Below are 27105 nucleotides of genomic sequence, written 5' to 3' on the forward strand. Positions count from 1 at the left end.
AATTGATAATTTAATTTAAATGTTTCTAATTTTTGTTATTGTTTGACCAAAATCAAACTGAACTAATAACTAAAAGCCTTATGGTAAAAAGTATAATTTATTTTTACACAAAATTGACTTTTATTAATTTATTTATTGTGAGTTAAATTTAAAATATGTTAAATCATATAAAATAATTTGTATTAGGTTATTAAAGTTTTATTAATATTTCAAACTGTGACGTGTACATCGCCATGGGATAAGGTACTAATATAAAATCTTATCCATACAACACTCTAATTATTTGGTCTCTAAAGTTTGATTTTTTTATAATTTTTTCTATTTTCTCTCTAATTATATGATCGTAAATAATTTGATTATATATAATGAGAATATATTTTCAATTTAATTTTTAAAATTTGTTTCTTGAAAATTCATTATTTAAAAAGAATTATAAATCTTTGTATGATTTATATGATTCTAAAACTAAGTTATAAATCATTGTCATTAATGTATAATATTTGTATTAAAATTTAAAAATAATATATTTTTTATATTTATAAAATATATTGAAAATGTTAGATTAGTTATTAATATCGACGGCAAACATTATTATTTATTGTTTACAAGTGAAAATTGGAGACAAAAATTAATTTTTTCGGTAAAAATCGGGTCACGCGGGTGATATCCGGATCCGGGTCATAAACCCGGGAATATAGGGTTGGTGGGAATCTCGCGCCAAAGACAATTGGTTCGTCGTTGTGCTTTCATCTCCAGCAGAACCAAGGGGAACCCTCTGATCTCGGTGCAGTCTCGTCGGACGACCGACTATGGAAGCTCAGGTGTCGAAGAAGCTTACGCTGACGCAGCAATGCCAAAGGATGGTGGAATATGAAGTTGCTCGGATTTACGATTTTTTCTTACGGGCTCCTCGCAGTGCTCAAGAGTTCATGTAATAAGCTAGGATTCTTTTTTTTTACTCCAAATTCTTTGGTTCTAGTGGTGAATTTTCAGTTCGCTTGTGGTTTTGAATGATTTTCGATTGTTTCTAGGTTGGAGCTTCAGCGTGAAAGTCATATCGAATATCTTACCAATGGTCTCAATCATCTAGGACCCTCATTTCGAGTATTGGATGCCAAGTAATTCTCTCTTTCTTATATGCTTCGAATGCTACTTTCATTTATTATGCAATCTTTGTTCGTGGCAGTTTATTTTTCTAAACGAATGTTTCATTTTTGTAAGNCGCCGTTTGATGTGTATTTGAAGGTCGTTTAAACTTCTATTTTTGTATTTAAGTAACTTGTTTTGTAGTTGAGTGTTCTATTTAGTTGTGCATCTTCTCAAAATGGTTAGTGAATATTATTATGAAATTGGAACTTAACTGGAAAAGTAGCCTTGTTTCTTAACTATTTTGTTGTAGCTTGGAATAATGCATATCGAAGACTAGTAGTTCTTTGGTTCATCCTGGTTCTAGAACACTAGTGTTTGGGTCTCCTAAGAATTAGTGAACTAGTGGTGGTCAAGCCAAGGGTCTATGTAGAGAATCTGTTGTAAAGTTTTCCTTGTGTTCTAGCGTCTGATTTCCTGATTACGTGTAGTTACTCCATTCAATTATATAATATATGCCTGAACGTGTGGTTATATTGTATCACATGCTAGCTGATTTAGGTATTTTTTCTCTCCTTTTATGACATTTTACAGTCGTCCTTGGATTTGCTATTGGATCCTGCATTCTATTGCTCTACTTGGAGACTCTGTAGATGCTGAACTGGAGACTAGGGCCATCGACTTTCTTAATCGTTGTCAAGTATGGTCATTCTACCTCTTCTTGTTTGCACCATATATAAACAAATCTTTCTTACGTTTGGAATCCTTCTGCCTGTGGACTTACTAACTGAGGATCCTTGAAAGATTATTATTATCATATTAGTCTTATTGCCTTCCCTCTTTTATTCCGGTTTTCAAGTCTTTATTTTTTTTTGTTCTTATGTTTGCAGGACCCAGATGGTGGATATGGAGGAGGACCTGGACAGGCAAGTCAATTTCATATTGATTTCTATGGCAAAATTATGCTGTTGTTAGTATGTGATAGTTACATAATTTCAGTTACCCGAGGGCTTGAAAGGAATGGACTCTTTTGGTAACAACACAATGGTTTTTTTTTTTTTTTTTTTTGAAAAAATAAAAGCGGCAATGTGAATATACTAGTTAAAGATCCATATATTTGTTCAACTTGAGGTACTTGTTCGCTATTCGATGTCAAAATTTAAGAGTTCCTGACTATAACTTGTTGAAAAGTCAGGTGGAAATGTTTAGCACTGAAACCACTCGGTAATGATGGGGTTTTGAGCATAAGAAAAATTTTCAATCACTGTGTTGTTATAGTATTTTCTGCATATATTATGCAACTTAATGCATTAGTCTTGTGAGGAGTTAATTAGTATAATGCTTCCAAGATTCTTCCTTACTACAAACTTATGCCTTATTGTATGTTCTGTGTGCATGCCTGTCACTTGTTAGACCTACTGAGAAGTCGTGTATGTGATGGAAGCTGAGAAAGATGTACAGAAGGGTAGCAAATACTTGTAGTAGACTAAGAATTGTTATAAAGTACCAAAATTTGAGAGGATTTGAGCACGACCCTCCAAATTGGACTTTTAGCCTTGCAATGACTTTTGTAAAGTAATTGGTTGTTTAAAGATTCTGCTTTATTACATATTGGCTTCTCAATTGAAGTTTGCTTATGAAGGTAGAAACTGAGAAGGAAATGCAGATTGAGGAAAAAAAACTTCTAGTAGTTTAAGTATAATCAGCAAGTATCAAATATTGAGAGGACTGGAGCTCTCCCTTCTCCAAGGAGTTATCTAGATTTATATTCCCCCCCTCCTGCATCCCCTCTTCCTTATCGACTAGTTGCTACTGAAAACCGAACTAAATCTTTTCTTACAAGCTAAACCTTAATTTGATCACATTCCTTGCCCAACTCCAAGCATTACATTTTTTTGTTCTTTAAATCATGTAAATCTGCACAATTATAATATATTCAGTTTTCTATTTTACAGTCAATATAGTTAAATGTATTAATATCTGTGGATTCATTAACTTTTCGGTTTTCTACAGTTACCTCACCTAGCAACAACTTATGCTGCAGTGAACTCACTTGTCACATTGGGGAGTCATATAGCTTTGTCGTCAATTAATAGGTGGTCAGTTTATGATCAGGGGATCAATTACTTTTCTGAGTAATTTTGCAGTGATGTGACATTATCATTGAAACATCTTTCAGACATAAACTATACACGTTTTTGCTGAAGATGAAACAACCTAGCGGAGGCTTCAGGTATCGAGTCAATCCCTAATAACTCATCCTTTGTTATGATTCCATTTTCTTTTCATGTCTTTCTAGAAAATGTCTTGGCTTCTTGGGTCAAAATTGCAACACTATATTCATCGTTCAAGAATTAATGCATGATTTGTGATTCTTTGGTTGAATTTTTCTTTTCTTTAATATTGTCCATCGCTGGTTTTTTTTTTTCAGGATGCATGACCAAGGAGAAATAGACGTTCGTGCTTGCTACACTGCAATTTCTGTAAGTTTGCATCTTATTGTGGGATGTAATTGTGTTGCATTGTTCATGTGCATGTGCATGCAAATTTCAGTTATTTGAGACAATTGCATGCTTTCATGCCTTTGAAGTTGAAAATGGCTTATTGTAGCATGGATATAGACAATACATATACTACATTTTTATTTTATTTGCCGAAGTGATCATTCATGAATCACGATTCATCCGATGGGTGTAGTCCTAGGACATTATCAAGGATGGCGTTAAGAATTTAGGTTCTAGCTGAACATTGTTGAGGAAGAGACTCATTCTTGTGATGAGGTAATGTCCATTGTTTCAATGTTAATTTTTTCCCTTTAGCTACTGAAACAAGTGCAGCAAGTAACATTAATAGAGTCATTTTTCTTTCTTTTCTTTTATTCTTTTTCCAGTTTAAATCACATTTGGATCTTTATACTTTAACTTTAAGGGTTATTCCATTTTGGTGAACTTTCAAATATTTATTTTAGTTCTTGAACTGAAAAAAGGCATTTTGGTCATTGCTATTATTCACCTACCTCAACCAGACTATGTGGCTTGGATATATGCCCATGGCAACATATTGTTGTACATTCACAATCATGTTTTCCTTGCTTAAACAATTAACAACAAAAATATCGGAGATAACCACCCAGCTTCGAGGACTAAAATAAACATTTTGAAAGTTTGAATAATAAAATGACATAAGCTTGAAAATCCAGGGTAAGAAACTGGATTTATATCTTTGTTTTTTATTTGTCAATTGTCAGCCGTGATGTGTTAATTGTTTTGTGTATTCTCAATTTTCTTATGTATGAAACATCAGCCTTCTATTTTTTTTTTTTTTCTTTCTTTTCAAATACAATATTCCATGATTTTGATGACTCAAAACTTCTTCTGCCTTTCAGGTTGCCAGTATATTGAACATCTTGGATGATGAACTAGTTCAAAATGTTGGAAACTACATTCTAAGGTTGGTTCCTAGAACTCATTAGTGTTTGCATGCGTGTATGTTTCTGGGGTATGTGATGGACCTGTAGACTTCTAGTTTTTCTCTTTTTTTTTGAACAACTGAGAAACAAGAATAGAGTAAATCCTGACCACCTCCTCTTGTTCTCAGTGGTCATCTTTTTAAGAAGGAAAAGAAGATTCTGTAGCAGCTAGCTAGAGCATTAATTTTTTGACACTTGTGGATTGAAAAAAATTGGGGAGTCTTTCTCAGTTTAGAAGAGTCATCGCCCTTGCTTTGGAAAACCTCATTTTTTTTTGCTCTTGATGCAAGTTTTGTACATCCTTTTGTAATTATGGTTCAAGTTCTATTTATGCCACGTGGAAAAGCTTTTTGTAATCTTTTTTATGTCATGAAGCTTTGGTGTTTTTCCCTTCCCTTTTGGAATGTCATTTATTCAATCCAGTTAATTTCTTATCTAAAAGAAACCAAGTGCAACTGGGAACTTTGGTTGTTGTAATTTGGCTGTACAATAAAATCTACAGTTTTCATGACCCTCTAAGTCAGTAACGTTGTGGACATGAAACTGTGGAGCATAGGAGCTGTTTCCTACTGGATGCCCGTGACTGATAGATAAAGTTGAATATAGAGTTACACTTTGTGCACACTGTCTCTGCACAGTGGATCTAAGCCACAGTGGCCGATTGAAAACCTTAAACAAGCCAAAAATCTGGTGGAAGTAAATTTTTTTATCAGCTATCGAAGATCTTCCACAGTTAAACATTACTATATTGGCTTGGGTAGCTATTCCAGTTTTTTTTATAAAAAAAATCTCCAAATTTGGCTTGTTGAAAGAGTGAGATGGACAAGTGACAAGTTCTGCTATGTGTTCTGCTGTATATAGTTTCTTGCAGACTTGTTAAATCAGAGTCTGTAATGTTTTCTATTCATTAAACTATCTGCGACTAACTACTGCTAAGTTTCTGTGCAGTTGTCAAACTTTTGAAGGTGGTATTGCCGGAGAACCTGGATCTGAAGCTCATGGTGGGTATGTTTCTGCTTTTCTTCATTTAATCTTGTTGGATGCTAAGTTCTACATTCAGTGGGATGATCAAAAAATTATATGATTGTTTTGTTTGTGTAATCACTATATAATTTGAACTTCCACAAATCATGGAAGTGGAGGGTACCAGTTTTTAAATGCTCAACACTAAGAATATCTTTTCATGTGCTCATGAATAACTTTTTTTTTTGTGTGTGCATAATTGATGTATCGACCTGATCAGGTACACTTTCTGTGGTCTGGCTACTATGATTCTGATCAATGAGGTTCACCGGTTGGACTTGCGGAGTTTAGTTGTAAGACTTTGCTGAGGAAAATTAATTGTTATTGCTAATCCTGTCCTTCATTTGTATCAAGAGCATGTCTTTTGTCTTCAATGCTACACGGTACATAACAGAAACCTCTCTTCTGTTTACATTAGGAGTGGGTGGTGTTTCGTCAAGCTGGTTTAGAGTGTGGATTTCAGGGGAGAACAAATAAGTTGGTGGATGGCTGCTATTCTTTCTGGCAGGTTAGGTTCGAGATTGTTTGATTCAGTGTTCCTTGAGTTTTCATTTCATTAATGTATGACAACAGGGAGGTGTTTGCTCGCTATTACAACGATTAAGTTTGGACATTGATGAACAATCAGTTCAACCTGATGCTCAAGAAGTAGGCTCTTCCTTTGATGGCCTATCTACCGGTATGCCGTTAGTTTTCTTCTTTTGTTTTAAGATAACCACATATATTTCAAATTTTACCACGATGCTCAAGAATAAGACATCTTAAAAGTAAAACAACATCATCTCACCTTTTTCTTTGAAAAAATTAGCTTGTCCTCTTCCAGCCAAATAGCGCAACACAAATTTGGAACTAAACAGTTTCAAAAATCTTTCTTGCTTCATTCATAAATTTCCCAAATGAATAAAGACTAGACATTTCTTAATAGTCAATTCGCATCAAATCCAGAGGTAAGTTTACACCTTAGCTACGGTTCATCTGCCTCATGCTATTTTGTTAAAACATCCCAAATTGACAAAGAATAAACATTTATTAGGAGTTGGCATATGATTGAAGTGTGAAATTTACACTATAGCTTTGATTCACAACTTGTTTTCTTGTTTATACCTATGACTTCATTCTTAACTAAATTAATCTTGTGATATATATTCTTCTGAGTAGGTGCGGGTACTTCTCAAAAGGTTAACTTTAATGATATTGGTTATGAATTTATCAAGAAGCGTCCAAGTAGTCAACCTCTTTTCAACAGCTTAGCTTTGCAGCAATACATACTTCTGTGTGCACAGGTACACCTTATAGAGTTATTTCATATTACTAACTCGATAATTGTTTAGACTTCCTTTTGCATATAATTCTTATTTTCATATGGATAGTGTTCATGTCCAATAGAATATACAAAATGTTGCAGTTTTGAAATTAATTCGAGAATCACAAGTAATTGACTGATCATCTCTGAAGATGGATGATCATTTTATGAAACATTGAATGGCACTAGTACTCGTTGAGTCCTCCCATTCCAGATGACATTCATCAAATATTCAATAGTGCATTTTTCAAAACAATAATGAGATATTTACTTGGTAATAATTTTATGTTTTGCTTGCTGCAATAATTATTTGTTTCTCCAAATATTGACAATCTTGTTATCTGAAAACAACCGTCGATAGTCCAAGGCCTCTCTTTGTGTGTATTCCCATTTGCACGGTTTGATTTTGATCATTCCTTGGATGCAGGTACCGGAGGGTGGACTAAGAGACAAACCTGGGAAGCCAAAAGACTACTACCACACGTGTTATTGCTTGAGTGGCCTCTCATTGTGTCAGTATAGCATGTCGATGGAAGATTCTCCACCAGTTCCCCGGGCAGTAACAGGCCCCTATTCCAACCTCCTGGAGCCTATCCATCCACTATACAATGTTGTCTTTGAACGTTCCATTGAAGCACTTGATTTCTTTAGGGGGAAATAGGTAAACTCTTCCCCTTCACCTCTGCGTAGCAATAGCATATTGTCATACTCGTAATACCTTAAAACTCACGTGGCTGTCTACTCTTCCTTTTTCTTTATCGGATTTATCTTGTATGCATAACGATCCAGGATTTAATTAGCCTATCTCATGGTTTCAAGTTTTGTCTCCCCTTGTATTTGTGAGTGTCCGAGTTAGCTTGCATGCACCTTCACTATTTTCACACTGCAACTGCTGGACCTTACTACATTTTGTCGATTATGAAACTCGTAGGGTATTAAATCTTAGGTAGATAATTGCCATGACTTGAATTCACTCTCTCTAAGTTCTTCAGCATCTCAATGTCAACTCCATATCTCCATCAAGCTTAGTTAATCATAGCCATGGAGAAGGGAACTTTGCTTGTTAACTATTTTCCTTTACCATTGGTGCCAAGAGGCTAAAGCTACTCTTTGTAATGTTTGCTTATCTCAAAAGGAAATTAGGATCAAGTTGCACTAAAAAAACAAAATAATTAGCAAACTCCTGCAGAATCATTCTTGAAGACGGTCCTGAAGATCTTGTCCTATTCCAAAACAATTCGTATCCTAAATTTACGAATCGTTTTGGAAAAGAGGCAATGAAAAGAATCTTACTTAACTTGAGCTTTTAATTTTTAGTATATATTTAAGAGACGGTAGCAGGTTGAAGGAAGTTGGAGATGTTTAGTATTTGAAATTTTTCCTTGCATAGAACTAGGATGCCCATTACTCCCATGTGTTGTAATATGCTCTAACTGTCAGCCTAAGATTACAAAATCCTATTAACTCAGTTCTTGGCTTTGATCCCATTTGGTAAGCTTATTAAAGACTTCAAGGACACAGTTTCTGAGGGATCTGTTCAAGCAAGGTCATATCTATAGGGAAAAAAAATGCATCACTATCCTATTATATTTAGCATTTTCAACTCCTTTGTTCGATCGAATCAACAAAAGCTAGGATTAGTATAGACGTCACTCTAGAGTGTCGTTTTGTTTTAGACATTTAGAGCTCAAGATTAGGAATGAATCAAACTAATGATCTTTCTACATCATAGAGGTTTGAAGCTGCTCCAAAAGCTTAGTTATTTTACTTCTTTCCCTTTTCTATCATCTTCTGCTTAGGACAATTTGTATCTATCAGGTGCTTAATCTTTACTTTTTCTGGTAAGAATGTTGTGTTCATGGTTACATTTTTCTTATGCTCTTCTTCAAAATCTAACATTCCCAATGCAATTTGGATCAGTAAAAGGAAAGAAATGAAATGGAACTCTTAGAATTTGGTGAATCTGAAATGGATTTCAATGAAATTGAAGGCAAGATTCAGTCCTCAGGAAAAACAGGCTTATTCCAACATAACCAAGAAGTGTATTATTAAAACAAGTTTCATCTTTGCAGGATTGATTGACTTCTAAACGTGCCCCTAGAGCTTCCAGTGCAGAATGGTGGCCACATCCTTTACCTAACAAAGAAAGAGTAACATTTTGGTAGAGTAAAAAGGTGAAAAGTAAAAAGTAAAACAAAGAAAAAAAGAGATGGCAAACAAGAAAAAGTAACTTTTTAGAACTGGAGTTACTAATGAACTCCATTTCAAATTTATTGTCGAACTTATATACCAGGAAAGACAATTACACAACGAAAGTACATCATACGAAGAAAATCAGTGAGAAAAACCAGATCGATCCGCCGATAATAGATGGTGTTCATACAGACAAAGACGGAGTAAAGCTGAAATCAAGCCCCCAGAGCTCGAAAGTTCCATTAACGAAGTCGTAGTGACCACCCTTGAGTCCAAGAGTTCCATTCACCAAACCATCCCTAACAAATGGATAGGTTAGCAGATTCCCAAGTGATACACCAACTGCTTCCTGCATTTACAAAGAAATAGAAAACCATGTTATGAACTTTCAATAGAAAACCCATTGGTTCACTTTCCTTTTTGTTTCTCTATATTTGATTCTGAAGTGCAAAAAAAGGGCTTTATTTTACCTTTTCACAGTGTCCACACATTTCCCCAAGATCAGCACCACCGTGCTGTGATTTCACCTTGGCCTTAGCAGGCAAACCAATTTTCACCCATTCTTCAATGAAATCACTGTGTTTCCAGTCACAAATGTGAGTTCGAGTCAGTTTGTTACCAAGAAACCGTCATTTAGAGCAAAAATACAGTCGAAAACATGTTCGGGTAACTGTTCTTTTCCTTTTAAAGTAGTTTTCAATCGTTCTCTTTTAGTGTAACAACACGAGTTTCTCTTCTAGATTTGACGATGAGATATTGAAGTGAACAAGTAGAGGGCTTACGTCGAGTAGTTTCCATCAAATGGGAAAGTCATGAGACCCTTAATACCACCACAGGCACTGTGACCAATCACAACAATGTATTGCACCTGCACCACAAAAACCATTCATTCATCAACCAATTTTACTGTTTATTACTGTAAATGGTGAATTTAAAGTTGTTTGTTTATGTACCTTGAGATGCAGAACAGCATATTCAATGGCAGATCCAGTTCCTGAAAACTTGCTCTGTTTGCAACAGAATTATATCAGAAATGTCAGAGATTCAGATTTGAACACAAACAAACACAAAATGGAGCCAAACCTGATCATATGGAGGAACCAAATTGGCAACATTTCTGACCACAAAGGCCTCTCCTGGTTGGAAATCGAGAACATGTGATGGACACACTCTTGAATCAGAGCAAGCAAACACCATAAACTGCATTTTTCATTACGAAATCGAATCAAATCCAACTCGAATGAACCGATCAAACGTCCCAATAAAAAGGAAATGAGAAAAAACTAAGTGATTGATACCTTGGGGCTTTGGCCCTTTGCAAGCTCTCCATACAATTCTGGGTTCTTGCTGAAGAACAAAGAAAAAAGTGAATGGTTTTCGGCTTCGAAAACTATGGTCGAACGTTTGATAACTGTTCGTGTTATTGCATAAATCGAACGTGAAACGGAAGGCTTACTCATATTTCTCCTTCTTGAAGTGAATGAAACCAGATTTGATTCTCTCAACAGGATCAAAGGGTGGTTTGCCTCCATCGGGAGTCTTCAATTCTGCTGTTATCTGTTCCACCTTTGATGTTGCTGTAGCTTTCAAATCTCCCTTCTCTCTGCACCCACAAATAAATATTTATTAATTAGAAAATAAAATTTTTCAAAAAATATATATACTTTAATTTATATTCAATTTTAAAGGTACCTGAGGAGCTTCTCCAAAGCTTGAATGGCTTCCTCATATGAACCATTCCCCATATCTTCTGTCTACAATATTCAATTCCCACAAAGAAATTACCAAAAAAGGGTAATATAAGAACAAAATGTTCTTAAAATTATATTTTTGATGGGTAGAGCATAAATAAATAAATAAATAAAATAACCGAGTCATTGCTTTCGAACAAAATTTCAGCTCATAAAATACCAAACAAGACTTAGAGTTTTGTAAAATTTAGAGCTTAACTTGGTCTGAAATTGGCCGACTAACTTCTGCTAAATTTATAAAGAGATGATATATAACGTAAGCATTATGTAATGAGATTTATGAGCTATGAGTTAAGTGAAAGGGAACAAATGGAGTGAAATTATGCTGCCATGCACTACGTTACGTGTCAATTACATTTTGATCGGTTACATTTTAACAAATAGAACAGTGAATCAAATGTTGCCACATGTCCTCATACTTGTCACGTTGGACAAAATAGTTGGTGGCTCATACGAGGAATTCACGTGACATGCACGTGTACTTAGTTCATTAGTTCAAAAGTAAAAGAAAATGACATCCACCTCATTTCTCACTTCACCTACTATTACTTTATGAAAATTTAAACCTTTTTAACTTAAAAAAAAATATACATAAACCTATTAACTTTACTATAATTTAAGTAGTTAAAATAAATTAACATCCAAAACATCACGTGTTTTTTAACTTAAAAAAAAAAAGTGAAAATTTGAAGGTGGGTGAAGAAAGAAAGAGACAGATCTATAAGAGAAATTGTGGGTTTTATTGTGACAAGTGTACTTTCTCTTATACTCTCTCTCCTATTATTATTATTAATTAAGTAATGAATTAAAAAGAAAGAATAAAGGACAGAATTGTTTTGTTTTTTGGTATAAATAAGGAACATAGTAAAAAAAAATCCACAAACTAACACTCTCCAACTAACTAACTAACTAAATCATGCCAACTTAATTAAACCCACTAATAATAACAATAATAATAAATCACTAAAATGGAGTGGCATGCATGAATTATGTACAACACCAAAATGGTAAAAATGAGGCACCATTCGAATCTGCATCGAACGATTATTAAAAGACGGATAGATAGAGGGGAGGTGGAGCGTACCCAAGTGGGAGTGATGAGAGGGGAAGGGGCAGCGAAAACAGGCCTGTTTTGGATGAGGTTAGGGACAGAAGGAGAGGGGTTGTTGAGCTTTGCAGAGACACAAGGACGAACGTTGGAAGAGGAAGAAGAAGAGGAAGAGGAAGGTTTGTTGAGAGAACGAAGAGAGTGAAGGCAAGTGTTAATGGAAGCCATTGTGCAATAAGCTAAGCCACCCTAAACTCTCTATTCCCTCGCCCTATTATACAAACACTCCCTTTTTTAAAAGCCCTTTTGGATAATGAAAGCGAACCCACAATCAACCACAGCTTCTTCTTTCCCAGATCACGTTTGGGCGTTCCACATTCCTCTCTCTCTCTCTCCTCCTTAACCATTTCACAACCTACCATACTCCTACCTTCTACGTACACCAAGGGCATTTTCGTCATTTCATCTCAATATCCCCGAGCTAAAATGAACCAAAATTGAAAATATAGAGACCAAAATAAAGATTTTAGAAATACCCAGACAAAAATGAACCAAAACCATGCCAAACCTAAAATAATATTAACAAAAGTTAAGGCATGAGACTAGATCTGTCTGTATTTATATTATATTTAAAAGTAATAAGAAATAATATAAATACTATATGAAACTATATCCGACTGTTAATTAAAAACGATCCAATTAATTAAATATCCGACTGTATTTATATTATATAGTATAATTGTCTTTCTAAGCTACGATGCCTTTTTTCCACATATCCTATGAAATACAATTTTATTTAATTAATTTCAGCAAATAAAATATTAACGTATACATCAAATCTCTCTCAAGAATGATACTAATAATTTTATATTATTAAATAAATAATAATATATATTTTTTAAAATAGTATAAAATAGAATTTGAAAATTGTATGGTTATTTTTAAAAACAAAAGCCATCCTTATCCAGAATAAAGTGGGCAGTTAAAACCGTTATTTCTTAACTATTAATAGATGACGGTAAAAACATCATCCTCCCTAAATGACCATTTTGTCCCAACTCTTTGGAGTAATAAAAAGTCAAATCTAAAAATATAATAATATGTTTTAGATTTTTTTTTTTTGAAAGTTTAAGAATATTATTGAAACTCTCGAAATTTTATAGTATTTTTTTTTATTAATTTAATTTATTTTTTAAAATTATTTTAACGAATTACGTTAATTTTACCTAGGTAGGATAAGGACAATATAGATAAAAAAAATAAAAATAAAAAATAATTATATGAATTTGAAAAGAGGATGTTGAAATCCCAAAAGGGATATGTACCACAAAATGATGTGAGGCTTTGAGTGAGTGAGAAACAAAGAAAGAATGGGTAAGAAATGAGAGATTGAAGAACAAAATGGATCACTCTCTCAACTCTATCCTCTCATTATCCCTCCTCTTATCTTCCTCCACCTAAAATCCAACCACTCCCCCATTCCCCCATTACTCTCTCCCGATTTTCTACGCCTCGTAAAATAAAATAATAATAATAATACGTCTAATATTACGAAGAAATGGAGTAGATACTATAAGAACAAAGAAGAATCTATTTGCTGTTGAGGGTTTTGAGGAGAGAAGACTCGGATCGTGGATTTATAAGTAAGGAATACTGTGTCAGACCTCTTTGAGGAAACCACAAGTAAAGCCACGAGAACTTAGGTTAAAAGTCAACCAAAGTCAACCATATGAAATTTTAAAATTTATAATAAAGAATTAGAAATTTAAATTTTTTTTGAAAATCACTCCTAGTTCTCTTATAAAATATTGACTACCATTTGTATCACTATTCGAAGATGCGTACCTTGGCTAATGGGCCGGAATATTATTGGGCTTGAATTGGGCCTTGGGAGAAACTAATTCAACCGCAACTTATTAATTAGGCCCACACAAACAGGCCCTAACTCCATATAGATTGGGCCTGGCAGCAGCCCGATTGTAGAAACTCGGTCGATCGCCGCTCTGAGATTCGGCAATTCCGTCGCCGACGATGAGGAGAATTTCACACGGACAAAGAATTGCGGCGGAGGATGACCGTCTCCGGCGAGAAGGAGGTGGAGTGACGGTGAAGGCACCGTCGCCCATGGCGGAGATGTTTATTCGTCAGAGTCTGTAAGTAGAGAGAGAGAGAATGGTGGTTCCATTGATATAGAATATTGAAACTGATACGTCGAGGTTGGAACAGAAAATGGCGAAGAGAGGAAGTAGGATGAATGTCGACATTTTCTTGACATAGTTTCGACTGTTTTCGATGAGTCGGACCGAGTGGGGGGCCAAGTGGCGCCCTTGAACGCACTCAATGAAGTAATATGGACCAATTATGGGCCATTTGCTTCAATATTTATTGGATCATACCTACAAAATTGGCCCGTCAATATATTCACAATGTTTATTTTTGAAACGTGATACTAACCGTAAATATAATTTTAAATTTTTTTAAAAAGTAATTTTTAAAAGTTTAAAGATATTTTAAAGTATTAATGAAAATTTTAAAATGTGAAACATATTTTTTAAAGTTAAAAAATATATTTTAATCATAATTTTTTAAAGATGGGTTTGAAGTTTTTTAGTTTAAAAATATTTTTTTATATAAAATTAAAAATTTTAAGATTATTTTTATTAATTTAGCCGAATTTTCGAAAAATTACTAACTAAAATCTTTTTGAGAAGCACTTTACACGTGGGTATTTATTCTCCCACGGCTGACGTGGACTTAGGTTGGTCCGATTACACGTGGGTATTTATTATTCATGAATATTTTTTCCTCTTTGATATTCCTGTGCGTGAGCGACCATGAGATTCGGGTAAGGTGCCTATCGTACGGTCCATTTACAGTCCAAGAAGGGGCATATACGTCATTTGGAACAACGTACGAACACGTGGACTGTCTTAAATGGTTTCACATTGATAACGTTGACTTCGAGAAGTAGATAAACAAAATTTCCCGCCAGATTTTATTTGACAACGGAAAAGGCCAAATGCGCCTACAGCATTTCCCGACCGACTGACCGAATTTAGAAACTGTCAAATTCTGATAAAATACACGTGTCGTGATTTGATTTGTGAACCAAATTAACGGTATGTGATTCATGGAGAGTCCAATCACCAAATTAAGGAGTTTTAAGTAAGTAGTAATTTCCAACCGTTAATTTCGTCTTCATCATTATATGATACAAGAAGAATTAGGCATCATTATGCTTTTTATGTATGGAAAGTGTTTCGTTCCATTTTTAGATATTACAAGTCGATCGAACTTACCAAAATCAAAATTTCAGGGTTTACTACGTCACGTAATCTTTTGAATGCACAGATAGTTACATTTTTGTTGTTAAAGATTCTTTCTTAGTGTTGAATGTTGAGGATTATTGGAAGTGAGTCACACGTTGGTTAATTTAGTGAAAAATCATAAGTTATGCTCAAAGTGAACAATATCATACCATTGTGGAGAGATGTGATTCCTAACCTAGTATCAGAGTCATGCCCTAAACTTAGCCATGTCAATAGAATCCTCAAATATCGAATAAAGAATTGTGAGCCTCGAAAGTATAGTCAAGCTTCGATTAAGGGAAGACTATCTCCATATTTGCAGTATTCGTGTACTTATCTATTTTTGCCCAATTCACCAAACTCCAGGCTAGTGGGCTAAACGCTGAGCTAATGAATGACTGTCTTGGTTAATTTTGGAAAACATTAAATTTTAGCGGAACACTCAATGTCTATACAATTATATGATATTATTCATTTCTGATATACGTCCTCGTTATTTTAGTTTTGGTTTTCATAATATCTCATATCAATAAAGATATTATCTTTCACTTACATTATCTCTGGCTGCAAAAAGAAAAAATTATAATATGGTGTATTATTTAATTTGGAAATTAGGTCGGGGCAAGCATTTGGGAAAAAAAATTCTTTATATTTTCAATAAAGATTTAATTAATTGTAATAATAAAATAAAACTATTTATTTTCTTTTTAATTCATTTATTTATGATGTTTTTAATTGAAGTAATTAGCTTTTAAACAATAATTAATGTTTTATTAATAATTTAATTGGAAAAGTATATATTATAAATGCACATATTACATTACCATATACAATTTGGGTTTGAAATATTTTATGCATCATATCGTCTATATCTACCTATCATATCGTCTATATCTACCTAAAATTAGTAGTGCGTTTAACTAATTAAAGATATATTTATTAAGACATTATATATTCTTAATATGAATTAAGAGTTTACGTGATTAATGTTCTAATTTTTAGGCTTAAATTCGCTAACCATAATTAACGATAGCAAAAAATAAATTTATCTTAACTTTTTTTTTTTTTTGTAGTACAGTTTAATTAGAGATATTCATTTAACTGACCGATACTCATTTCAAATGGGATAAAGAATCTTTGTTTAAACAGAAAACACGAGGGAGTGGAAAGAAATTTATAGTAAATGAAAACAAGGGAGTGGATTATATTTTCTGTCCCCGCTCCACCCTCAAACTGATTTGAACAATACATCTAGTTAATTAGTAAAATTCTAAAGAATATGTAGATAAGGTAATTAAAATAATTGAAATGTTAACTAACCCTACACGAATATTAAACGTATTTGCATAGCAAGTAGTTCTCTATCACGACTTTAAAACATCTATCACTCCACCTTTGATGACTAAATCCGATGTACATGTCACATCAACTAAGCTATAAACAATCTTGGACGTGTTTACCATTTTGATTTTCGAGATAGAATCAAATCTTTCTTTAATAACATAAAACGTGAAAATTATTTTGGAAATAGAATCAATTCTTTCTTTAATAACCTAAAACGTGAAAATTGTTTAAAATATTTATGAAACGAAAGAGAATAGTCAAAGTAAGGGTAAGTTTTGCCATCAAAATCAACCCATAAATTTATTAATTATTATATTCTCCCAACTTCTATCTTCCACTCCACTTGACTTAAAAAGAGTTTATATTTAATAAATCAAATTTATCAAGATTTTTTAAATATAAAATTAAAAATTAAAGGACTTACAAAAAAGACAAAAACAATTTGATTAAAGTTGACACAAACTTTTGGAATAAAAAGAAAAGTTCCAATAACTTTTATAATGTAAATTACTTTGTTTGGTAAGATGTTCAATGCGCGTTGGAAATTAATTTGGTGTATTGTTTTGAATACACAAACAAACTCAAAGAAATGAAACAGGAACTAAAATGGTAATCTTAAGCGAAAATTTATGTGAACTTCCACCAAAATTCTCTCATGGAATCCCAAATCCTAATTGAATAACGATCTCTTTGTATACATATTCATAGACTAAGCATTTTATATGATCAAAGATGCCTGGAAAAACTTGTTCATCAATCATCTTTATTTTTCATTTTTGCATATCTAAACTGTAAACATAAACGTTTTGATGTACAGTGATGCGAATGAACCACTCATGATCAGAGCTTTTGCAATTGCAAAAATTAAATGCTCCATAACCAACTGGCTCTGCCCTATCCAATGACGTTAATCCAACAACCAACCAATTCCGGCTTGTAACTTGTAAGGAAGATACGATTTTCTCTTACCTTCTTCTTTCAATGTACGATTCCTCACGTAGAACGATTCGTGTGCAGAGATATTCTTCTTGTGATCTCCGCCGGGTCTCTGGCCTCTCGATTTGTTGCCGATACGCGCCTCGCTGGAGTAATATATCTTCTCCTTCAATTGCTTCGCCGATTTTGTCTCTGACTTGATTTCTTTTGCCTTCTTAGTTGAGTATAAACTCGTCGACGAAGTGAAGGAGACATATGTGCGATTTCCGCTGCTGTGGCTTCTCCGTAAGAGGTCTAGGATTCCCCAACGCTTTGTCGACGATGATCCAGTGGATCGGCTCTTCTTGCACGCCAGATTTGGCGTTCCGACGGATTTAGGTTTCCAAACGCAGTACGTTCCAGACGGAACTCCTTCCAATTCGTCCGCTGACGATGACGACGACGAAGAAGACGACGAAGAAGACAGCGGATCGTTATCTCGATCTCTAATTAGAAGCTTCTCCAAAGGAATTTGAATCGGCTGCACGATTGCCGAATCTCGACCGTCGATTTCCGCTCTTTCAACCTGACGTTCCTCAAACAGAAGCTCGGAATCGAAAACCGGAAACGCAGGAGCGATCAAACCGCCACGAAATATATCAGAATCACCAGATTTCTGGAGCGAGACGAATTCAAAATCATCGTCATCTGCCTGATCCTCTGCTTTCTTCAGCGACGGCAATAGATCAAAATCGAATGAAGAACAGCCGCTTGAGAACTCGCCGCCGGCTCTTCTAGCGGCATCTGCCGTTGCTCCGCTGGAGTAACTATTGAAGCTCGGACACATTCCGAAATCTTCTTCTTGCATTTGCAGAGACATGGCGTTTCCTCTTTCAGAGTTTGTTTGCAATGACTAATGGAGAGTGTCGAGTTTGGGAATGAGAAAAAGGAATCGAGTGGTTTATATATAACATATGTAGAAAAAAAAAAAAAATACAAAATTAAAATAAGATTAAACTTGCAATTTAAAATTATATATAAATTTAATAGGCAAAGTCTTTAAAATTATTTGATATTTTTAGAACTTATTTTTTTTTCCAAATAAATTTAATAGATAAATTTAATTAGGTTGGTAGAAAGTAAAACCAAACTAAATTTAAGGAGATTCGACAAATTTTTATTTATCATCCATATCCAAATGAAAACGACATAGTTTTGGGAATAAACTAATTTATTTAATCTACAAAAAAGAATTAAGTTTTTTTTTTAATAAATAATTTAAAAGAATATTGTATTAATCCATAAAACAAATTGAAAAATTTATGAATTTATTAAATATTTTTAAAAATATGTATTCCATTCAACCCAACATTAAATAATATAATATTTTTTTTCTTCATTTAATATTTGACCCATATTCTTTTTTCTTTTTTTTTTTTACTAATAAAAACAAAATAAAAATAGCATGAAAAAAAAAAACATTTAAATTGATTATTAGACATTTACACCTGTCAAGCGTGTGAATTTGCAACTTTACGAAAAGAGGACGAGTGTAATCTTAAATGCAGATTTAAAAATTGTTTTGTTTTCATCATACACTCATCCAACGGCTGTGAGACGGTGGTTGAATTTGTACGGACGAGATATAAGAATATTTGAGAAATCTAGAAGGGGAAAATAAAAAGAATAAAATAAGGGGTTGACACGTGTCAAACCGTGTCCGAGATCCTTCCCTTTACTTCACGAACACGTCGGACGCCCATAACGGAAGAAACACGTGGGCTTCTTTTCGACGTCGGAGTGCTTTCCTTTATTTATTACAAATTCGGATGAATTTTCTTTTCAATTTTTATTATATTTTTAATTAAATTATTATGGTAAATTTTGAATCTAAAAAAAAAAAAATATATAATATGGTATTTGATAAATTAATATTAAATTGTTGTGACCAACATGACAATAGTAATATAATTTTCAAAGACTTTACATGTGTTAATTTAAAAACGATTTTGTTTAACCTAAAGTATTTTACCAAAGTTTTAACAAAATAAAAAAATAAAAAATAGAAAAGTGATTTTACATAAATTAATAAATAATTAGATTTAATAAAAAAGCTTAAACACGTTAAGATTCTCCACAAAAGTTTTTTACTTTTGTAAAGCCCGAATCAAGAATAAGCCGTCAAAGAATTTATTAACTATTTTTAATTAAAAATGGATTTTAAACACAAATAAATATATATATATATATATATATGGATTCTTAAAATTACAGGGATAGGTTGCTTTATTTTCTAGATTTTTTATGACTCCAATGTATATTTTGAGTATAAGCTCTCATGGTTTTGGTTTGTATTTCTCAAAAAGTCTCATAATAGTATTCCCTATTCGATGATGAAAGTCCCATTTCGACTAATTTAGGGAATGATCATGGATTTACCAGGGAGGAATACTAACTTCATTGGGATGAGGCTTTTTGGGAAGCCCAAAGCAAAGCCACGAGAGATTATGCTCAAAGTGGACAATATCATTCCATCGTGGAGAGTCTCTCTAACATGGTATCAGAGTCATGCTATAAACTTAGTCGTGCCAATAGATTGGTAAATCCTCAAATATCGAACAAAGAACTCAAAAAAAAAAAAAAACTCGAAGGCAGTAAAAAATGACTAAGACTCCAAAGGAGTCGAGACTCGATTAAGGGGAGGCGCATTTTGTTCGAGGGGAGGTGTTGGATGATGAAAGTCTCACATTAGCTAATTTAGGGAATGATCATGGGTTTATAAGTGAACAATATCATAACATCGGCTAATTTAAGGAATGATCATGGGCAAGTAGACAATATCATACCATTGTGGAGAGTCGTGTTTGTCTAACATTACCCACTTATAAACCCATGACCTTTCACTAAATTAACTAACGTGACTCACGGCCAATAATCTTCAACCGTTTTTACACACTTTTAAAAAATAAAATAAAATAAAATAAATAATGATTTGGTTCCCCGGTTTGATATATTATTATAATTATAAGAGGATTTAATTATCTCAAATTGTGGAATCTTATAACAATGGAAAACATGTTGTGCTTGTCAATTTTATGTATATTAAATTGAGATTGCAAAATTCTATGTATCCATTTTAATATATTTTATTTAAAGCCTGCCTTATAAAAGTGAAACGTGTAATCAAAATTTACAGGGAGATATTTTATTTTTGTTTATAGTTTATATACGGGATGATTTTAGTCTCTAAAAAATTAGTTAATTTATTAAAAATAATTATCAAATTTGTTTTTTTTTAAATAATAATATAAACGTTAAATTTTTAAATAATATTTTTAAACTTTCAGAAAAAAACGAAGATATTTTACTTTTAATATAATATCTCATTTAAAATATTTGTATTAATACGCTTAAAAGTAATTTAAAAAGTTGACCTTTAAAAAACGCGATAAATTAGCGATATATCTTCCGATTAACTCGAGATCCAAAATATCGCGCATGGACCCCACTTTCCTTTTCTCTCGTAGCTTTACCTTCCATTTGACAGAAACGTCGGTTCTTATTCGAAGTTCATCCCTCAACTCTGTAACGAATAAGAAAAGTTTTGGTTTCTCGTGGGCATTTAATCGCGTTCTCTGAACAGCTTGAATCCTGGATCGTTTTCGTGGGAAACAAGGAGATCGTTTTCGTCGTTTTGCTACATTCCAGATTGATCGCCTGATGAATCTGTGTCATTTCTGTTGATTTGGATTCGGTTCTGATATCTTCATCGCTGGAGATACTGAGGTTCGTTAATCGTTCAGTTTCTGATCAAGTTTAGTATGGAATTCAGCTAGTTTAATCTCCGCTACTTGTTTTCTCAAAATTTCCCCCTGCCTTGTTGTTCTGTTGAGCTTGCAACTTGTTTTATATGGAATCGGTGTGTATTTTTATGTTCATTTTGATTCTCTCACCTTAATTTTTAGATTCCGGACGTGCCAGATGAATGGTTGATAATGCGATGTTTCATTAAGATGGTGGATAGATTCATTCGGAATAGAACTTTTCGCATTTAGGACAGAAACAATAAATGAAAGAAATGAGCGTTAGGGATCGGCTAACATACGTCGCTTGAAATTGATTTGTTTGCTTCCTACATCATTTGTTGATTAATTTATAGTTATTCATATATAAACGCGCATGTCTAAACCATTCCTTCCAGATTGACCATTACTCTAATCAATTGATTCAATTCCATTCGATTCCTGGTCATTAGTTTTCTTAGATGAACACGACTCTCCACGGTAGTATGATATTGTCCACTTTGAGCATAAGCTCTCATGATTTTGCTTTGGGCTTCCCCAAAAGGCCTCGTACCAATGGAGATAGTATTCCTCGATTATAAACCCACTCCTACCAATGGAGATATTTAGGGAATTTTTCCTCGAACAAAGTACGTCTCTCCTTAATCGAGGCTCGACTCCTTTTTCTTTTGGAGTCTTAGTCATTTTTTACTATGCCTTCGAGGAGGCTCGGCTCCTTTTCTTTTGGAGTCCTTTGTTCGAAATTTGAGGATTTACCAATCTATTAGCACGACTAAGTTTAGGGCATAACTTTGATACTATGTTAGATGAACACGACTCTCCATAATGGTATGATATTGTACACTTTGAGCATAAGCTCTTATGGCTTTGCTTTGGGCTTCTCCGAAAGGCCTCATACCAATGGAGATAGTATTCCTTGATTATAAACTCATAATCATTCCCTAAATTAGCCGATGTGGAACTTTCATCATCCAACAAGTTTTAGGTTTTCGAAGTTTTTATTGGACGGAATGCACATTCCTTTGGTTGTCAATTGCACAGATTAGACTCCTGGTCACAACCTTGGGATGGTGAATGCCATACTTGGCTGGAGAATCATGCCTTCATATAGTGAAATTGGCCCATCCAGAAGGACTCGAGGAGCCGATTATGCCTATTTTATTACGTGAAGTTCTCAATGGGTGTTGGGAATTGCTTGGCACACACTTGAACTTGCCCCGTTTTCCAAGTTCTACCTATGAAGGTAATTATAATATCAGATTAATCCAGAGGAACGAGATATGTATCAATTAAATTTATATTGGGATCGTCAAGTTCACATTTCTCTTTTACTAGCATTGATTCAGACAAAAATTCAATTCTATACTCATGCATCCTTTCTTACTTGACCATGCCCTGAATATTTGCTTTTGATGCCATGCAGAAAGAGTATATTCGTGGAGTGAATGCCTGGAATTCCAACCTCAATGATTTGAGAAGTCAGGGTGCCCTCGTATGTAACTTTCTTTAGAAAGAAGCGGCATGCTGTCTACTTCATGCTCTGACTAATTTTGTTCTTGATTTGGATGAAGTAATGCTCTGTGTTTCAACTTTTTGCCAGCAGATTCAGGATCATGCAGGTAACGGATGTGGGAGTAAATGAAAGGCAAGAAGATAAATAGGAGTTTGGCTTACATGCAAGAGAAGACATTAGTGGAAAAATTGGCTGTTCCAACACTACACCTAGCTGTGAGTTCTCCTTGCCTAATAAGTCAATCTTTATTTGGTATCAATCTTTATCTGCAGTGGTGGACATGTAGAATNCTTGCCTAATAAGTCAATCTTTATTTGGTATCAATCTTTATCTACAGTGGTGGACATGTAGAATAGCACAGCTATTACACAAAATCATGTTTGCAGGAAGAAATTAATAAGTCAATCAAGTATCTGGAACAAATCTCTGGTAGTTTTCGTTTTCCATTTCTCATCATTTTTCCCATCTAAGCCCCTATGCTATTCTTTGGCTCAAGTTAAACTTTTAAGTCGATACAGGCATGAACATAGAGTCAGCTGAGTTGAGCATGAGTGACTTTATGCAGGTATGGCCTTTTTGGGTGTTTGTTCTTTTAATTATTTCTAACTGAATATTTTGTGTCCTGTGGTTTCTTTTTAGTCAATAAATTCATGCATCTTTCTGATTTTCTCTTGAATGAAGAAAAAGGGAACCTTCATTTCATTTTTCCAGATTGAAATATAGAATTTTGTGGTATTTGTTCTTTAGGAGAAGAGTATATAATATTAAAACAACTGAAGTGCTCATTCTCAACAATAACTGAATACACTGAAGACGTTTCTTTTACTTTACTAGTATACTATACATCAATTGATGAACCAAGAAACAATGAATTAAGCTTTCATTTCAATTTCATGTGAGGCCAGAAAACTAATTAAAATAGTATGTATCACGAAGCATAGGTTGTTTGGTGTACTTGAACATGTAACGTAGCTGCTACTGCTACATTCGACTGGACAGTTACTCGGTTGTGCGATACATTAGTTAAGGCATGGTTTGGAAATACCTGAACTTGACCTTGACCCTGACCCTGAGTCTGCTCCATCTCCAATGAGTACCCTACATATTTTATGAGGTTACGAAATAACAATAGGCTTGAGAAATCAACCGTCCAAGTCGTTCCATTTGCCCTTGTGGATCCTCTTCCCACCGTCGTTTTAACCACCATCCCACGAACATTATTTCTATCTACCACCACTTGATCAATTCTAGTGAAGGGAGTCTTGGATTCATCCAACTCAACTATTTTCACCCCTGTATAATCTCCTGAGAACATGTTATCCACAATATTCAGTCCACTTATTACTCCTCCTATTGATTTCAGTACAACCAATGCATTCCCTAAGAAGAAGCATCCTGTTATATGCACTTGAACTGGGTCCTCCACCACCACTCCTGTGTAATCCAAGTAGCAATTCACTATCCTTGTTTGTGTAAAACCAGGCGACCCCACGTAAATTCCGATCCCACCCAATCCCCTCGCCTTGTTGTAGCAATGTACTCCCATTAACACATTTGCTTGTCCCAACACCATCACTCCAATCTCTGCCGAGTATATTACTATGTCCCTCAACACATTGTCATTTCCCATCATTTTCACTCCGATCCCTGAGAAGTCCTTTTCACCTCGGTCTCCACCCATGTTGATGTGCTGCCCAATGAATGAGTTTCTTATGTAACTTTCATGCCCACCTTCAATTACTATCCCTTCGCTCATGAAGTGTGATATGTAGCAGTTATCTACTGTAGTTCTCAGTGAGTTGACAATGGCTATCCCACCTCCTCTGAAATTGCAGTTTAACATCAAGTCCTTGAGTGTGATATATTCATACATTACAGAGGGTGACGACGACCTTAATTCTATAAGATGGCCATCACTTGGAAAAGAATCCGATGCACGTAGTGATCCTCCATGTATCTGTCCACATGTAAACGTATTCTTATTATATTGTATCATAGGTAGTTGAGAAGAGAGGGGGTGTAGTATCATATAATAGGTACCATGAAATTGCCAGCGGCTATNTTATATTGTATCATAGGTAGTTGAGAAGAGAGGGGGTGTAGTATCATATAATAGGTACCATGAAATTGCCAGCCGCTAGGTCTGGTAAGCGCAAGGGGCGACTGATCTTGTAAGTCCCTCCATCTAGGTGAATTTGAGAACCTCCTAGGTCTAAAATGCCTTTCATCAAGTGAGCATCCGTGGGATACCGAAATGCATCAGAGATGGCTTTCTCTATCGCCTCGGTGCTGTCAGATTCCCCAGTAGGATCAGCTCCATAGGCAACCACGTGATAAACACGCGATCCCGATATTGGCTTCATGGTTGATCATATGGTTAGACAGTTTCAATCCAATCAAAGCCAGTTCTAATGTAGAGTTTAGAAAGAGAGAGAGAGTTACCGTGAGATGAGATTGAGAAGGATAAGTGTGAGAAGGAGATGCAGAAGAGAGGCCATTGTACTGATAACTGTGCAGACGGGATGGATCGAGGCGTCTCATGAAGCGATCTTCATAAGATGTGGAATACGAGCTCTCACTCAGAATCACAAATTCACTGATAGTAACTGCATAAACAAAGGCTATGAAAGGCCAAGAAGCAGAAGCATAGCTTCTGGGATTCATCTCTCACACTGATGAACTAAATGACAGTGGAATGAGATGAACTAGGAGACGACGTATATAAAGATGCATAAATTGATATTGAGGAGGGTATGAGCAATCAGCTGAGGGCGGCTGGTCTCAATTTCCAAGCGGTCAAATATAAGCTTGGAAATTGCAGTCATTGGACTGTTTTTTGTTAGGCAAAGCTAACCGTTTGTGTTTAGTTTTAATTTGATCTCTACTACATTTACATAGGAAAAATTGTTCCCATGAAGAATTTAATTAAACTAAGATAGAACTTTTAGCTGCCTGGAGAGAGAGAAAGAGGGAGGATTTAGTTTTATTTTTCAAAGTTAGGTCTTAAGAGTTGCTTTGCTGCTGTACCAGGTGAGGAATCTTCTTTTCTCATGCATTTTCTAGTAACCCACAGTATGCAGGAAGCAAATAATTCAAGATTTTGACCAAGGATTTCCCATTTCTTGGTAGATTCATTCACCTTAAATTCAAAATAAAACACAATATGTGTGTAACATGTGTATTGGAAAGAAAGTGGAAATTAAGAATTTGGGTAAATTTCCTTTTCACAATTTAGTTTCCTACCTACTTTCATTTAGGTTATAATTATTATTCGTTTGTGTTTAGCTTCAGTTTGGGGAAGATCTTACCAAATTATAGGGATCCAAATAAGATTCTAATTTTAAGTCTAATAAAGTATAGTTATATTATAAAACTTACAGAAATGTACAAAGTTGGGATTTTGTGTCCCTGAAAATTTGAAACAAGGGAGAAGAACACATCCAGACTTTGTTGTATACTTGGATGTACTTTATAATTTGTAGCGAATTAGTCATTATTGTGAAAATTATAATTAAGATTTCATGGTGTCTATAGTTGGTAGAATATGAATACTATTAAAATACAAAAGTGTAACAATTAAAATATATAGTTTCAGCACAAAATGAGACCAAATATACACAATTTTTTCTTCAAATTTTGGTAAATTTTGTTGATATGGCTTACCATCGTTCAACAACTGTTAGAAGGCCGTGGTCTTGTCTTTCTTTTTGGCAACAAGAATAAGTTTGAAGTTAAAGTTTTACAAATTAAATTAGTTTTATTATAACGTTTTGACATTTTTCGGAATGGTTTGGTTTAAAAATAATAAAATTAATAAAACGAGTGCGAAACATTAGTTTTCATGATTAAAATCTTTCACCTACCTTCAAACTTCGGTTTATCATAACCTACCATGTGGTACTTTATATAATTTATTATACCCATACAATGTTTTTTATTATTTTATAATGATAGGTTATGTCCTATTTTCGTTCTAATTTTTTTTTTAATTTAATTAAAAAAATTAAAGTTGTGGGCATATTTTAAATTTAAATGTATTTTTTAAACTTCAATTTTTTAAAAAAATTAAGATTATTATAAAAACTTTTAAAAATTTAAATGTATTCTTGAAAAAAAATGAGAAGCGATAATTTAACATTTTTTAAAATTGTCATGTTACAACTTCCCATCTACCCTCCATTTAAAAGAAATTATTCATCTTACCTAACTTCACTAAACTATTTATTAAATTCGCATTTTCTTTGGTCTAACGAATTTAAATCCACGTGTCCAAATGGGATTCCTCTCCACTGCTTCTTTTTATGTATATTTTTTTTTTCATACTTCAAAAAAAAAAAAAAAAAAAAAAA

The 27105-nt window shown here is 34.0% G+C and overlaps 4 protein-coding genes and 2 long non-coding RNA genes across 10 annotated transcripts; 3 read left to right on the top strand and 3 right to left on the bottom strand.

Moving 5' to 3' along the window:
- The first annotated feature begins 713 nt into the window (after positions 1–713).
- On the top strand, positions 714–7710 carry LOC111790580 (protein farnesyltransferase subunit beta). Its single transcript, XM_023671539.1, has 14 exons — positions 714–931; positions 1032–1118; positions 1681–1786; positions 1977–2012; positions 3100–3182; positions 3266–3319; positions 3518–3569; positions 4472–4536; positions 5504–5560; positions 5799–5871; positions 5997–6086; positions 6152–6257; positions 6737–6861; positions 7309–7710. Exons 1-14 carry the CDS (start codon positions 810–812, stop codon positions 7540–7542), a joined length of 1290 nt encoding a protein of 429 aa, XP_023527307.1. The 5' UTR covers positions 714–809; the 3' UTR covers positions 7543–7710.
- Positions 7711–8834: 1124 nt separating this feature from the next.
- On the bottom strand, positions 8835–12163 carry LOC111790581 (carbonic anhydrase 2-like). Of its 3 annotated transcripts, none has more exons than XR_002814502.1 (10): positions 11910–12163; positions 10767–10828; positions 10531–10677; positions 10373–10421; positions 10158–10274; positions 10028–10081; positions 9857–9942; positions 9545–9650; positions 9208–9423; positions 8835–9017 (listed from the first exon to the last, which is right to left on the bottom strand). XR_002814502.1 is itself a non-coding variant. In XM_023671540.1 (10 exons), exons 1-10 carry the CDS (start codon positions 12099–12101, stop codon positions 8979–8981), a joined length of 1011 nt encoding a protein of 336 aa, XP_023527308.1. In that variant the 5' UTR covers positions 12102–12163; the 3' UTR covers positions 8835–8978. The 3 variants fall into 3 exon arrangements, 2 of the variants coding, with proteins under 2 accessions (XP_023527308.1, XP_023527309.1); XM_023671540.1 differs by having other exon boundaries at positions 9265–9423; XM_023671541.1 differs by having other exon boundaries at positions 9230–9423.
- Positions 12164–17162: 4999 nt separating this feature from the next.
- Positions 17163–18390, bottom strand: LOC111790582. The gene has a single exon (XM_023671542.1). The coding sequence runs from the start codon at positions 18318–18320 to the stop codon at positions 17433–17435; it is 888 nt and encodes a 295-aa protein (XP_023527310.1). The 5' UTR covers positions 18321–18390; the 3' UTR covers positions 17163–17432.
- A 2617-nt stretch (positions 18391–21007) lies between these two features.
- LOC111790928 lies at positions 21008–23036 on the top strand. Of its 3 annotated transcripts, XR_002814591.1 has the most exons (4): positions 21008–21226; positions 22223–22486; positions 22667–22735; positions 22847–23036. It is a non-coding gene; the product is annotated as an uncharacterized LOC111790928 (long non-coding RNA). The 3 variants fall into 3 exon arrangements; XR_002814589.1 differs by having other exon boundaries at positions 22667–23036; XR_002814590.1 differs by having other exon boundaries at positions 22285–22486; positions 22667–23036.
- A 16-nt stretch (positions 23037–23052) lies between these two features.
- Positions 23053–26211, top strand: LOC111790929. Its single transcript, XR_002814592.1, has 2 exons — positions 23053–23321; positions 25787–26211. It is a non-coding gene; the product is annotated as an uncharacterized LOC111790929 (long non-coding RNA).
- On the bottom strand, positions 23224–25747 carry LOC111790926 (polygalacturonase QRT3-like). The gene is made up of 3 exons (XM_023672062.1): positions 25199–25747; positions 24877–25113; positions 23224–24713 (listed from the first exon to the last, which is right to left on the bottom strand). Exons 1-3 carry the CDS (start codon positions 25418–25420, stop codon positions 23685–23687), a joined length of 1488 nt encoding a protein of 495 aa, XP_023527830.1. The 5' UTR covers positions 25421–25747; the 3' UTR covers positions 23224–23684.
- Positions 26212–27105: the final 894 nt, after the last annotated feature.

The sequence above is a fragment of the Cucurbita pepo genome, chromosome LG03, assembly GCF_002806865.2.
Source record: "Cucurbita pepo subsp. pepo cultivar mu-cu-16 chromosome LG03, ASM280686v2, whole genome shotgun sequence".
Classification (NCBI taxonomy): Eukaryota; Viridiplantae; Streptophyta; class Magnoliopsida; order Cucurbitales; family Cucurbitaceae; genus Cucurbita; species Cucurbita pepo.

Bases quoted from the DNA above. Each gene is read 5' to 3' on its own strand.
- LOC111790580 (XM_023671539.1), top strand. From the start codon at position 810: ATGGAAGCTCAGGTGTCGAAGAAGCTTACGCTGACGCAGCAATGCCAA. The intron at 2,013-3,099 runs GCAAGTCAATTT...GGTTTTCTACAG, and splicing joins ATGGAGGAGGACCTGGACAG to TTACCTCACCTAGCAACAAC. The intron at 3,570-4,471 runs GTAAGTTTGCAT...TCTGCCTTTCAG, and splicing joins CTTGCTACACTGCAATTTCT to GTTGCCAGTATATTGAACAT.
- LOC111790581 (XM_023671540.1), bottom strand. From the start codon at position 12,101: ATGGCTTCCATTAACACTTGCCTTCACTCTCTTCGTTCTCTCAACAAA. The intron at 10,829-11,909 runs GTACGCTCCACC...TGAATATTGTAG, and splicing joins CTCTCATCACTCCCACTTGG to ACAGAAGATATGGGGAATGG. The intron at 9,943-10,027 runs GTACATAAACAA...TTTGTGGTGCAG, and splicing joins ATGCTGTTCTGCATCTCAAG to GTGCAATACATTGTTGTGAT.
- LOC111790582 (XM_023671542.1), bottom strand. From the start codon at position 18,320: ATGTCTCTGCAAATGCAAGAAGAAGATTTCGGAATGTGTCCGAGCTTC.
- LOC111790926 (XM_023672062.1), bottom strand. From the start codon at position 25,420: ATGAATCCCAGAAGCTATGCTTCTGCTTCTTGGCCTTTCATAGCCTTT. The intron at 25,114-25,198 runs GTAACTCTCTCT...TCAACCATGAAG, and splicing joins CTTCTCAATCTCATCTCACG to CCAATATCGGGATCGCGTGT. The intron at 24,714-24,876 runs GTACCTATTATA...ACATGTGGACAG, and splicing joins TAGCGGCTGGCAATTTCATG to ATACATGGAGGATCACTACG.